This window comes from Hippoglossus stenolepis, chromosome 5 (assembly GCF_022539355.2).
Source record: "Hippoglossus stenolepis isolate QCI-W04-F060 chromosome 5, HSTE1.2, whole genome shotgun sequence".
NCBI classification, from domain to species: domain Eukaryota; kingdom Metazoa; phylum Chordata; class Actinopteri; order Pleuronectiformes; family Pleuronectidae; genus Hippoglossus; species Hippoglossus stenolepis.
Window position 1 is genome coordinate 24394442 of NC_061487.1, and position 12181 is coordinate 24406622.

General features: G+C 40.9%; 3 protein-coding genes across 4 annotated transcripts; 1 reads left to right on the top strand and 2 right to left on the bottom strand.

The window, feature by feature from the left end:
- Positions 1-2468: 2468 nt before the first annotated feature.
- steep1 (STING1 ER exit protein 1) lies at positions 2469-3553 on the bottom strand. The gene has a single exon (XM_035157852.2). The coding sequence runs from the start codon at positions 3401-3403 to the stop codon at positions 2723-2725; it is 681 nt and encodes a 226-aa protein (XP_035013743.1). The 5' UTR covers positions 3404-3553; the 3' UTR covers positions 2469-2722.
- Positions 3554-4710: 1157 nt separating this feature from the next.
- On the bottom strand, positions 4711-5650 carry mt2 (metallothionein 2). Its single transcript, XM_035156947.1, has 3 exons — positions 5492-5650; positions 5305-5370; positions 4711-4927 (listed from the first exon to the last, which is right to left on the bottom strand). Exons 1-3 carry the CDS (start codon positions 5514-5516, stop codon positions 4836-4838), a joined length of 183 nt encoding a protein of 60 aa, XP_035012838.1. The 5' UTR covers positions 5517-5650; the 3' UTR covers positions 4711-4835.
- Positions 5651-9177: 3527 nt separating this feature from the next.
- On the top strand, positions 9178-12163 carry LOC118110061 (lathosterol oxidase). 2 transcript variants are annotated; one of them, XM_035157623.2, is made up of 7 exons: positions 9178-9447; positions 10040-10182; positions 10759-10976; positions 11063-11195; positions 11327-11427; positions 11604-11732; positions 11894-12163. In XM_035157623.2, the coding sequence occupies exons 3-7, from the start codon at positions 10767-10769 to the stop codon at positions 12161-12163; spliced, it is 843 nt and encodes a 280-aa protein (XP_035013514.1). In that variant the 5' UTR covers positions 9178-9447; positions 10040-10182; positions 10759-10766. The 2 variants fall into 2 exon arrangements, with proteins under 2 accessions (XP_035013514.1, XP_035013513.1); XM_035157622.2 differs by lacking the exon at positions 10040-10182.
- Positions 12164-12181: the final 18 nt, after the last annotated feature.

Sequence of the window (12181 nt, forward strand, 5' to 3'; positions counted from 1 at the left end):
ACTAGGTCACGTGAACAGTTTTATGGAGTGCAGGGAGTTTGGTGCAATGTTAGTTTGTAAATGAGTAGACTGACTGTATCTCTGTTAAATACAAGGTCTGCTAGCACACTTTGTCCTATGAAGATTCAAATGTTTTTCCCCCTTTCTCGATGTTTGCTCTTCTCTCATGAGAATGGAGTCATACACCAGATATCTGGTTTTGATTTGGTGGGATTGGTTTTTTTACTTAGTCAAGCTGTTGAGCCAAGGAAGATAACTGAAACCAAAAAAGATCTGAATCACATTGCCGATGATTTAACATTAACATTAAAACCAGTTACAAGTTTTAATGAATGTAATTAATGAAAATAAACCACCACCACCTCCTGTTTCTCGTAGGGTAGCATGATAGCTGGATAGATGCTCTGCACTCACAGTTTATGATTTTCATAATTGGGGTGGGAGAATATAGCAAAAATTAAGTTGATAAATAGCAAGTTCTTAGTAACTGCTGATTCAATCTTTGGGATCGTGGAGAAAGGTGCATAACTTGATTCTACTATTCCTGAAGTTTGTATTTTGTGTTGTTGGTATCAGAGATTGACAACAACAAAATATGCAACTGCTTTTGTTTTGATGCATGATTGTAAAAACAGGCACAAAGTTAAACGTTTGAAATTGTCTTTTGTAAAACCTCTGCCTGCAAATAAAAAGCCCAGATGGCTGATAACAGCTTCCATGCTACAGTCTGTTGCTTTGTCAGGACCGATCCGGTCATGTGGAGTTAAAAAAAACAGAGCTTCTTCATTATATAATAGCACATGTGTACATGTAAGTGTTTTCTCTGTTATACAACACAGAGAGCTCATCACAATTGTGCTTCTGTGACTCTTCAACCTACACATGGCTGAATCTCCAGGGTTTGGGGTCCCTGTGATCATAAGTTTATCTTGTGACGAGCAAATTTGACTCATGTGCCTTTTTAACGGCAGAAAACATGAGAAAATGCTCTGAAAAGAAATAAGTAAAAACAAAGAAAATATCTGTGTATGTCTTAGGTCTTTTACAGACATTTTGACATGGAGGACAAGCACATATGTGAATAATCATGTCCCATGTTGCATTTTTTTGTTGATATATATTTAGATCCACATAGACTTTTTCTGTAAATTGTTGTATTGACACAAATTCAACATACTGTATATTTTTTTCTGAATTAACTCAATTATTTAGACATTTTGAACAATTGTCTGCATATTTTTTCCTTGCAATACAAACAAGTATTGTTCTATATCATGCAACATAATCTGAAGCCCTTTATATTTTGAATGTGCTCCATTGTGGCCAAGTTATGATCCAGTCCACAAAGCACATTGTTCTTCTGATCTGTCTGTCCTGTGTTTTCTGTGACCCACATTCTGGGCCTGACCTGGTAGTTAGACACTGACCTTTATTTACTCATCTTCTGATGAAACAGTGCCTGATACGGACTCAAATGTTTATTTTATACGAACAAGTTTAAACACTACCCATAATAAACCAGATAACAGGCAATTTAAGTTTTTTAATTCATATTCTTAATTACCAGTGAGAATGTGAAGGAATGACTGAATTTCAGTTCATACATGAAAATATAAGATTCTTATTAAATAATGTACCAAATCTTAAGAAGCATCTGGATATACTGAACAAATACTTGATTCACTGCTGAACTCAGCAGCTCCAGGGTATTTAGTTTGTTATGCATGTGTGATTCTCAGGTCACAATATCTTCTGTGGATAAAGGCTTTGAAATCTGTTTTTTAAAATGCCGATAAATATGTTTCCATCACAGATTAATCTAGTGATTCGTTTGTCTATTTATGAATTAATTCCTCTGCCATGGAGGTTATGTTTTTATTGCTGTATGTGTTTGTTAGTCCATCAGCAGGATTACTCAAAAACTACTGAACCAATTTCTATAAAATCTTGTGGAGGGATGGATCATGACCAGGAAAGAACACATAAAATTTCTGAGTGGATCCGGATCAATGCTTAATTCCCAGGATTTTGTTTCTCCTACTTAAGACGAGATGGAGCAGTAGCCTTGGCGGTGGAATGTGCTCTCCGAGCATCCTTCTAGTTTAGTGAAATATGTCAGATTCCATCTTCCAATGACTTGCTTTGTTCCAAGGCTCAACACCCACAGCAAGCCAGTTCCAAATGATGTAAAACAGAAAGAGCTGCAGATTATATTCTTGGTAAATTAAGTAATTGGTAAATAAGTTATTAAACGTGTAAATACTTTTTTCTGACAATCACTTCAACTCTTGTATGTTTAAATGCAAATGAACTTTGTATTTGTGCACAAATACACGTTTTTAAACCGGTACATAATATTTGACTTGAAGTTTAGAGCATCGGTGACCTGGAAGTCACAAGTTCCAACAGCCTGTAACTTTTTCTAGACTTTTGCTCATGTTACACAAAGAGGAAATGCTACCAACAGGTTTATTTGGTCTTTTAATTTAGTAAAAAATAACATTTCAAAACATCTACAACTTCTTTCCAAGATTGAAAAGCATGTAACACCCTCTTCATCAGTCCTGTTTCCTGTGTGTCCAGATATATGAAGCGTATATAAAAAGGTGATGTTACTCCAGACAAACTGAACAGATCGAAGCTGCAGGATCCATGGATGGAAACAGGTCAACAGTCACTGTGTGTGTGTGTGTGTGTCCCTCCCTCCCTCAGTGACACTCGTCTACTTGAACTGATTATCGATGAGTGTCCCCTTCATCTTCGCCTTCTTCACTTCTTCCAGCTCAGCCAGCTCCTGCAGCCTCCTCTTGCTCATGCCCTTCCTCTCCAGCTGCTTCTCGATCACCTTGGCGTTCTGGGCGTACGAGTCGGCCACCTCGCGGGCCTCGATCTCCTCCTCCTCCTCGTCGATGGTGGACACGGTGACGGAGCTGAACTTGCCCATGTCCTTGGTGCGCTTGGTCATCATGACGCGCACCTTCTTGGGCGCCTCGGGCTGCTTGGTGCTGTACACGCTGGTGCCGCCGTAGCCCAGGCTGAACTTCACCACGGCGCCGTCCACGATGAAGGTGGCCGGGCTGTTCTTCTCCAGGTGCTGGTAGAAGAGCAGCAGGCCGCACTTGCCGCACTTCTTGCGCCGCTGCCTCTCGATGCCCTCGGCCCGCTTCACGTACGCGGTCTCGTCCACCTCCACGTTGCAGAACTTGTGCGCGTGCTTGGCCGCGTCGATGACCCGGGCTTTGTCCCAGGGCCGCATGGGAAGCTTCTCCAGCTGACAGTCCAGCACCAGCACCATCTGTCCGCACAGGCAGTAGAAGACGTGCAGCGGCTTCTCTCCGTCGTCGTACTCCTCTCGGTCCCGAGTGTCCGAGCACACGACGCTTCTGGACACGACCTTCGGCATTTTGAATTAGCTTTTAAACACCGTGTTGTTGTTTTAAGCTAAACGCTGCTACTGAGCCGCCGTGACGACATAAACACGATCAACACACGGAGCAAGTGTACGGAAACTACGCGACACTTCCGGTGTCCGTCACTTCCGCTGCTCCGACAGGGTCCCTTTTTTCGTTCCGCCTGATCTGAAGGTTCCGCCTTGCAGTCGCGCTTGTGAAAATTTATCTAAAACCTGCAAATAAATTTAAATACCCAAATAAACTCGTTTATTAATTTAGTTTTGGACATCGTTATTTGTTTATCATTTTAAGCTGCGTTTTCAGGTAGATTTTGAAATTCCACAACCAAAAGTAGAAGATTTTGCATTACACCTTAATGCAAAATCTTCTACTTTTGGTTGTGGAATTTCAAGATTACCTCAAGAGTCACCTCAAAGAATTTAGATGTCCACCAGTCCACAGTCAGACAAACGTTATAAATGTAGATCATTTATTTGGGGCGGCTCCTCCTAGATTAGGGCGATAAGAGAGAATGACTAATAGGTAATTGACCAAATGGAATCATTGCTATCAAATCATTTGCCAAAGTGCACCTCGACCTTCCAAAACAAATTTAAATATTGATAACTTTTAAACCTAGGACAATGTATCACCATTGCACAACCAGCGCCGCACTAACACATGAAAACAGTACTCCTAGTGGGGAGAGCATCACACCTCTGGGCCTGGACAGCTCGCCACCATAGGGAAACTGATGATCAATGGATGCTGTAGGTCAATGACCCTCAGTCAATCTACAGTGACTGGAGTGGACCAATCAGAGCCCAGACCTCTACGCAAGATATTTTTTAAAACAACCTTAAGCGCTGTGCACACCAGACATCCTACTATGGCTTTGTTTAAGAAGTTTGCCAATTTGTGCGATGTTAAGTTCAGGAGCATTTCTAATAAAGACCAGATCACATTTTAGAAAAATCAAGCAGAGTTCTAAGGATTTACAAGTTTTTTCTGCCACTTTAAATCACAAGTGGTCCATATATCTCCAGTGAATGCTGCACACTTGTGATTATATTTAGGGGGGGGTTGAAAAAGCATTTTCCCCAATCACTCGCTAATTTTGACTAGAGTTCAATGGTTTAGTTTAATTCCTTAGTGCGACCTGCCACATGAAGTTCCCCTCATGTTGAAATAAAGCAGCCTCGACTCTCAGCTCTATACACTTTACAGTCCGACCTTGGTTAGGTGAATTTACACTGCAGCAGCACCACTTCTCATTTTATAGTCAGTATTTGAAACCACACAATCCAAGACAACTGCATTGAGGAAACATGTTGATTTTAATATTGAAAGACACGTACAAAAGCCATTATTCTCATTCTAGACATTTGCGGCCACATTTTAATCAGTTTAGGGCGCATGGCTCCACAGTGCTTCAGGCTCCTCTCACTGACAGCAGGTGGTGTCGCATGTCTTCCCTTTGCACACGCAGCCAGAGGCGCACTTGGGGCAGCCGGATGGGCAGCATGGGCAGCAGCCTGCAATGCAAGGTCAAAACTGCATTAGTGACACATCAGCAGGCAACTCATCTTCAGGCTTCTTTTAGAGCAGTGGGGGGGAAACTGCAAGCACCACATTTAACTACATTAAAATCCAAACCCATCTCGTTAATGCAAAGGTGGTAAATATGGTGGAGAGACAATTAACACCTTTAGATTGGGGCTGATTGAGACAATCAGCTTCACCTGGGCAGTTGATACTAGAAATTCAACATGCACATGGTGCTGAATTTAAATATAGGACACTATAAATAGACAATTTGCTGATAGGGGTTAAAGAAAAAGCTCAGACTAGGTTAAGATTAAAGCCCCAGTGTTAAGATTGACATTGATATGTGATGGATGCGAGGACTTACTCTTGTTGCAGGTGGTGCAGGCGCAGTTCTTGCAGTTGCAAGATCCTCCGCAGTTGCAGGTTCCAGCTAAATAAAGAGGGAACGTGACAAAAGGGATTAGCTTCACGTTGTCAGACAATGAAAGGTCGAAAAACAGAAAATAGCACAAAAACAGGGTTCAATAATAAAGATGAATAAAGATACTGACTCTTGGAGCATTCGCAGGGATCCATGTCTCTCAGTGATTTTCTGGTTCTTCCTCAGTGGAGCAGGTGAGTCTCTGGTTGAGCTTCAGTGTTGTGATCACGCACTTCAGGGGCGGCTCCTTTTATAGCAGCGCCAGATAAACAGGGCCGAGTGCAAACATGTGCTCGTCACGTAGCACGCGCTCACGTAAGTGGGCGATCACAAAGAAGTTTGTGCACACGACCAGCAGGATGAAGAGGAGGATGAGGAGGAGGAGGAGGGAGAGATTCCCAGATTCAGACGATGTGGAGTGTCGTCTGAAAATTATATAACACCCCCGGACCCCCTCTCCTCTGCCCCCGTCCCTGGAGACAAAAAACCCCGGAATAATTAACGTGTTTACATCGTTATATAAGGGGAGTGTGTAGATCCCAGTTCACTATAGTTCATCATAATAACGTCTTGATTGTCCTTGTATGTGTAGAGACAACAAACACCACAAATATCTCCCACTGGGATATTAAAGTTATATTTAACTATATGTGTGAGTTGAGTATAAATGATATAAAGAAGCTGTTTGCACCCGGTGGGTTTTTGCGCACGGATCCATGTGGGAAATTTCCATGCTGATAAAGGCAGTTATGTGGTAACGTGTTGACATCAACTGTAAATTTATTCCACGTTTGTTTTTATTTGAATCCATGTAGAGGTTTGTAGTTTGTGTTCAAATAATCAAACATCTAGTGTAGTTTACTCCGCGGTGTCGTAGTATATGTGTAGATTACATTGCTCACATGTATTATCATTTATTTTTTATTATTTAGTTAAATATAATTCACTACTATTATTCTGAAGTTTGGCTGCATGTCTTGGAATCTTGCTTCAAACTATAAAACATAAAAAATATTAATTAGTTTATACCTATTTAGACCTATGTGGGCTGAGTAAATGTACCTCTGAACTTATTTTGTATTGCTTCTATCTATAAAACATAAAAAATACACGATACAAATATTAATTCACAGTTTATTTATATTCAATAGTTTATGGGGGTAAATAAACCCCTACATATATTTGTATCACTTCAAGTTTTAAAAAGTCTATATTATTTTACAGTTTATTAATACTAAATCCTTCAACTCGTGACTTTCTGCACTCAGTTTGCACTTTCTGCACTCAGTTTGCACTTTACTCACACATTGTGCAGCCACGTCATATTTTACTACTTCAACATTTCAGTTTGACCAACACTTTTTAGTTTCACATCATCTTTTAAGTTTCTACCAGTAAACTAACAATAGATGAGACTCATGTACAATGTGTATAATTACAATAAAGTCTGATTTGATGTAAATCCACCAAATGACCCATATATGTGCTGAGTAAACACACAGTTCAAAGTATTGTGTCCGTTCTGAATCCAGGTTCTATAATAACCTTCAGTATCTTGTTATTTCAGTATTTTCAGCTCGGACCCAGTTTCATTATTTCTCCACCACGTGTGAATCAGTGTTTTCACCCGGGCGTGTGCACACGGTACTAACAAACCCGTTGCCATGGTTCAGCTCCGGCGCGCACACATGTGCACACGGCCCTCCTCTGCTAACAATATGATGCCTTCACGGACCGTGTACAGTAGGAAACATGTAACTTCAGAGCAGACAACAACTGACAATTTGCTAAATCTTTTTATACGTGATGCTCCAGAAAACCACAAGAACTTACATTTAGTGGAATAAGACATATTATGTCAGTTTTGAAAGCACTACTGCCGTTTTATTTTGAAAATAGCCAGGCTACTCTGTGTTGACTTCATGTTGCTTTGGAAATAATTAGTGCTTCATAAAAAAAAAAGACATTACTGTCCCGTCACATGAAATACGTTTATGTTTCTATGATATATTCTGTCCGAGTAAACACACATTTCCTCTGCTGTGAGACTGTTTACATTCACAGTTGTCAGATGTCGTGGGCTGGTGTTGGGCCCCTGAAGGCAGCGTTGTCCCCCTTTTTGCGCTCGCTGCTCTTTAGAAACTTTTCACCAACATGTCACAAGCTGAGGTGCTGAGTCACGACAGAATGTGACACGTGCAAACATCACAATGACGTGTGAACAAATAAGATTCAACAGAAGATTCTGGAAAAGTCTGAACTAATTGTCGCTGTATTATCTTGTACAAAGAGAATAAAGACTTTCATTTTAAAGTTCAACCATGTCAAAATGTAGCATCAGTTTTCAGTACCTTGGTGAAAATGAAAGGGAGGAAGTAAAAGTGGAAGAACAGCCTGTGATTAAACAAGAGTCCATGAGGAACATTAGGTCAGAATGGAGGTTAACAGTTTAAAGTTGAAGCTAGAACATGGACTTTCCCACGTTTGGCCATGTGAACTATCTGTTTCTGTAGTTTCTTGATTTCACAATCATCAGGTATTTGATCATGTGAAGAGACAAATACAGACATTTGAAGGCTTGTGGTGATAATGATGAATTGTTTGTTGATGGGTAAAAACTGATAGCGAAGTATGGCAATAAAACACAGTTAATACCATTGATCCCTGATTCCTCATTTTGTCTCTCAAGACTTAGTTTGGGTTCTGGCTTAGAAACTTAAACACAAAGGCATTAGATTTAAATGCATTGTTTATGATCCACTGGTTGTTAAATACACTTTTAAAAGTTTTTATGAACCATATAAGATTGCAATGATTCCCTGTGTTATTCTGGAACATTCAGAGTGACAACCATGAAAAGTGTGCAAAGATGAAGTGTGATGGTTCTGCACACGGCACAGAGAGGTGCTGTTAGGGTCAGAGAGCTCTGGAGGGCGACAGCTACACGTTGACATGTCCAGAACATAGAGCAGTCACATGGGGAGAGAGAGAGTGTGTTGGTTCAGGTATTCCAACCATTTACTCACATTTTAAAACAGACAACCGTCATTGAATTTAGTCTCATTACACAGGTTGAGTTCAGGTTAAGAGAAACACTTTTCAACTGGGAGACAGACTCCTGAACAACATGTTAACCTTTTTTTAATCAATACATTTAAAACAAGTGGAACCAGAAGCTGCCTGTGTGATAATGTCCTGCTCAGGTTTTCTGTGCAGGTCATCCTCTTTACTCGAACAATAAAATGTCCCATCGTCCACCTCTCACTGAGTGACGGCCCGCAAGCCGCCGCCTGGGGGACACTTGTGTGTCAGGCTGGAAATGCTGACACAGCATGTTTTTTTTTTTTACCTCCTGGTCAAACTCATGTTTCATTTTTGCTATGTGTGTGTGTGTGTGTGTGTGTGTGTGTGTGTGTGTGTGTGTGTGTGTGTGTGTGTGTGTGTGTGTGTGTGTGTGTGTGTGTGTGTGAAGGGCAGACTCTCCAGACTGAATTTGATCCTGCAGCTTACTCCTGCGAATGTTTCTATTTGGCAGGAAGCCTTTAGCAGTTCAAAATGCAGCTCATGGTTTAATGGCACTAATTCCATTCATGAATGTGTCTATATGTGTTAAAAGGACATTAAACTGGAGATTCATTCATATTGTGATGAACCAAATTTCGTTACTTGGGATTAAATGAACCGTCTGCGTGTAAAAGAGATAATTTGACTGTAACTACATTGAATTTAGCAGGAATTGGCTGGAAGATCACGTCTCTCACTGTCACTGAGCTCCTTGTTATTTGCTAAGCATGCTGGGATCTTGTTCCACCCTAACCCACGAGTCACACGTGTCTCCCCTGGATCCTGTCAGGATACTTGTTGCCTAAACTAAACGAAGCCAGGAAGAGCGTTCCTTTAACTCTGCACCTTTCTGGGAAACATATTGGAATGTTGTAATAGCAGGGAACATTTTTGCAACTCTATCGGTCACATCATTTCTGCCACAAATCATATGCTGGTGGACAAACCTTGTGTGAGGAGGAGCTGGTCTTCTTTCAAGGAAGGTTCCCACAAACCTGACATCGGGCCCTGGTCCTAACGCAGGTTAGTTCAGCTGCTTAACCTCATTCAAAAACCCTGACAGAATAATGCCTTTAAAGCATAAATCTGCTGCTTTGGAGTGATAGAAAATGTTAATAAATCTGAATATAGGGTGGATATGTTTGTAAAGCTATTGAGAATTATACAGAAAAGGTAAATGTTCTCCAGTTGATACTTAAAATCTGTGTTTTGCTGGTGCTCCTATTTGCTTTCAATACTTTCAGTAAAAGCAAACTTAATTATAATTTTTATATGAATATATTCATATTATATAACTACACATTAAATACCTAATAATATGTTACTATGCAAAATAATTGACATTGAAAAGTGATAAATTAGGCATTAACATATAATACGTTTGTGAATTAATTTATATAAAGGAAATAAACTGAACTTTCTTAGCTCTGTCCTGAAATGCATATAAAAGCATCTGTGTGAGTAGATTACTGCCTCTGGAATTAGATGAGGAGACTAATGGTTGAACGGAGTCTGATTGGGATCGAGAGCCTTTCATCAACTAAATTAATCAATGCATCAGACGCAGCTTTTGATGACTAAAGAACTAATGTCAGGACTTTGCTCTTTTCATCAGTCGACCAACCTGTAGCCGACAGTTCAAACAGTTTTCACTCAAACAGACACAGCGTCACTAATGGAGGTAAAACTAGTCTTTTGAGCGTTAATGTCTTTACACTGGAATCACAGCTTGAAGAGGGACACCGGTCATTGATTCAGGTATGGACACAAAACTGTTCTATATCATTTCTAATATTCAAAGTAAAGTTTATTGATTATTATTAGCAACATAAGACAGATGAGGTTTTACTAAATACTGATTATTCTGTCAAGTTTGTTAAGTAATGATTTGAATCCATTTACTTTTCCAACTCTGCAAGACTGACAATGAAACGTCTTTCCTTTGTAGACGATTATTTTCCTCTGTGGTTCCAGATGTTGATGTAAAATGTATTGAATGATTTAATGGAGGTTTTCAGTCCTGTCAACTTAGTAAATTAAAATGTTAGTGAAGTTGAGAAAACTTCCTGACCTCAATCCTCTTAAATTCAGTTTTTTGTGATGCAATGTTAAAATTGGTTCTCTATCAATGTCTGATAGTTCATCTAATGCAAACTATATATATTGACCTCTTGGAGTTTGAGAAATTTTAGTTCCAGAACCTTTAAATTAACTTTTTAAGGATTCACAAACTTCTCATAAACACAAACTCATTTCTGCACTGTTGAGTTGTAGTTTCTGTTGTAGAATGAAAATTCTAGGGAGGCTGATATTTTCACTGGTCTTCACTCGCAGCCTGTGCCATGGATCATGTGCTCTACATCGCTGACCACTACATCCTCACTCCGTACGTGTACCCGGCCTCGTGGCCCGAGGATGAAGCTCTGCGTCAGATAATCAGCCTGTGGGTGGTGACAACGATGGGAGCAGAGCTGCTTTACCTGGGCTTTGCTGCTCTTAACTTCTATGGTGTGTTCGACCACAAGCTCATGAAACATCCACAGTTTATCAAGGTACGGCGACGCTCTTTATTAAAGTCTAACAATTCAAAAACAAACTTCTCTCAAATCCTAACTTCATGTCTCTGTTCGGACAACAGAACCAGGTAAGAAAAGAAATCCAGCTGGGAGTGAACTCGATCTTCTGGATGAGCTTCCCCACTGTCGCTCTTTTCTTCTGGGAGATCAAGGGACACAGCAAACTTTACGACCACATCAGCGAATCTTCCCTGGGTGAGAAAACTCTAAATCTTAAAAACCAGGCCAGGGTTCATAGAAACTGACGATTTAAAACGAAAAAGAACGCTACTTTCTCTTTGTCTAGTCTCAGACTTATATGTGAGCATGGGTTGTCTCTGTTTCAGGCTGGGCTGGAGTGTTCCTGAGCATTGCTGGTTTCTTGTTCTTCACCGACATGTGTATCTACTGGATACACCGCTGGATGCATCATAAGCTCATTTACAAGGTGAAAAGGCTCAAATGAACTCAATGTACACGACATGCTCAGCACAACAGCCAGATGCTTTCCTGAGGAGCTGGTGGAGACCGAAACAGACCAAGAGGCAAAGTAAAAGTTGGAATTCATTCATCAAGTTGCCATTTGCAAAAATTTCAACCATTTGTGTTTCCCCCCCCCCTCAGCACTTACATAAGCAACACCACATATTCAAGATCCCCACGCCATTTGCCAGCCACGCCTTCCACCCACTGGACGGCTTCCTGCAGAGCTTACCCTACCACGTCTACCCCTTCATCTTCCCCCTGCACAAGGTGGTGCTCTGACTCTCACTCTTTACTTCACATACATTGATATCACATCTGAGGTTTGAGGAATAACGATAATGCACATTTTGAAACCAGATTTTAACGCGGTAGGAACTCTGTCACGTTTAAAATGTTTTATATTCTCGTTTTGTACATTGACAGTACAGGTGGTGTACCTCTCACTCTTTGTCTTCGTCAACTTTTGGACCATTTCCATACACGACGGAGATTACCGCATCCCCGGCCCTCTGATATGTCTGATTAACGGTGCTGCCCACCACGTGGACCATCACCTCTACTTCATCTACAACTATGGACAGTACTTCACACTCTGGGATCGTCTGGGGGGCTCCTACCGACACCCCTCCGCCCTGCTGGGGGAGGGCTCCCACGACCACGTACGCAAGCTCATGGCAGAGGCTGCAAAGACAAAGTGAGGGTGGAAGCCGCAGTCT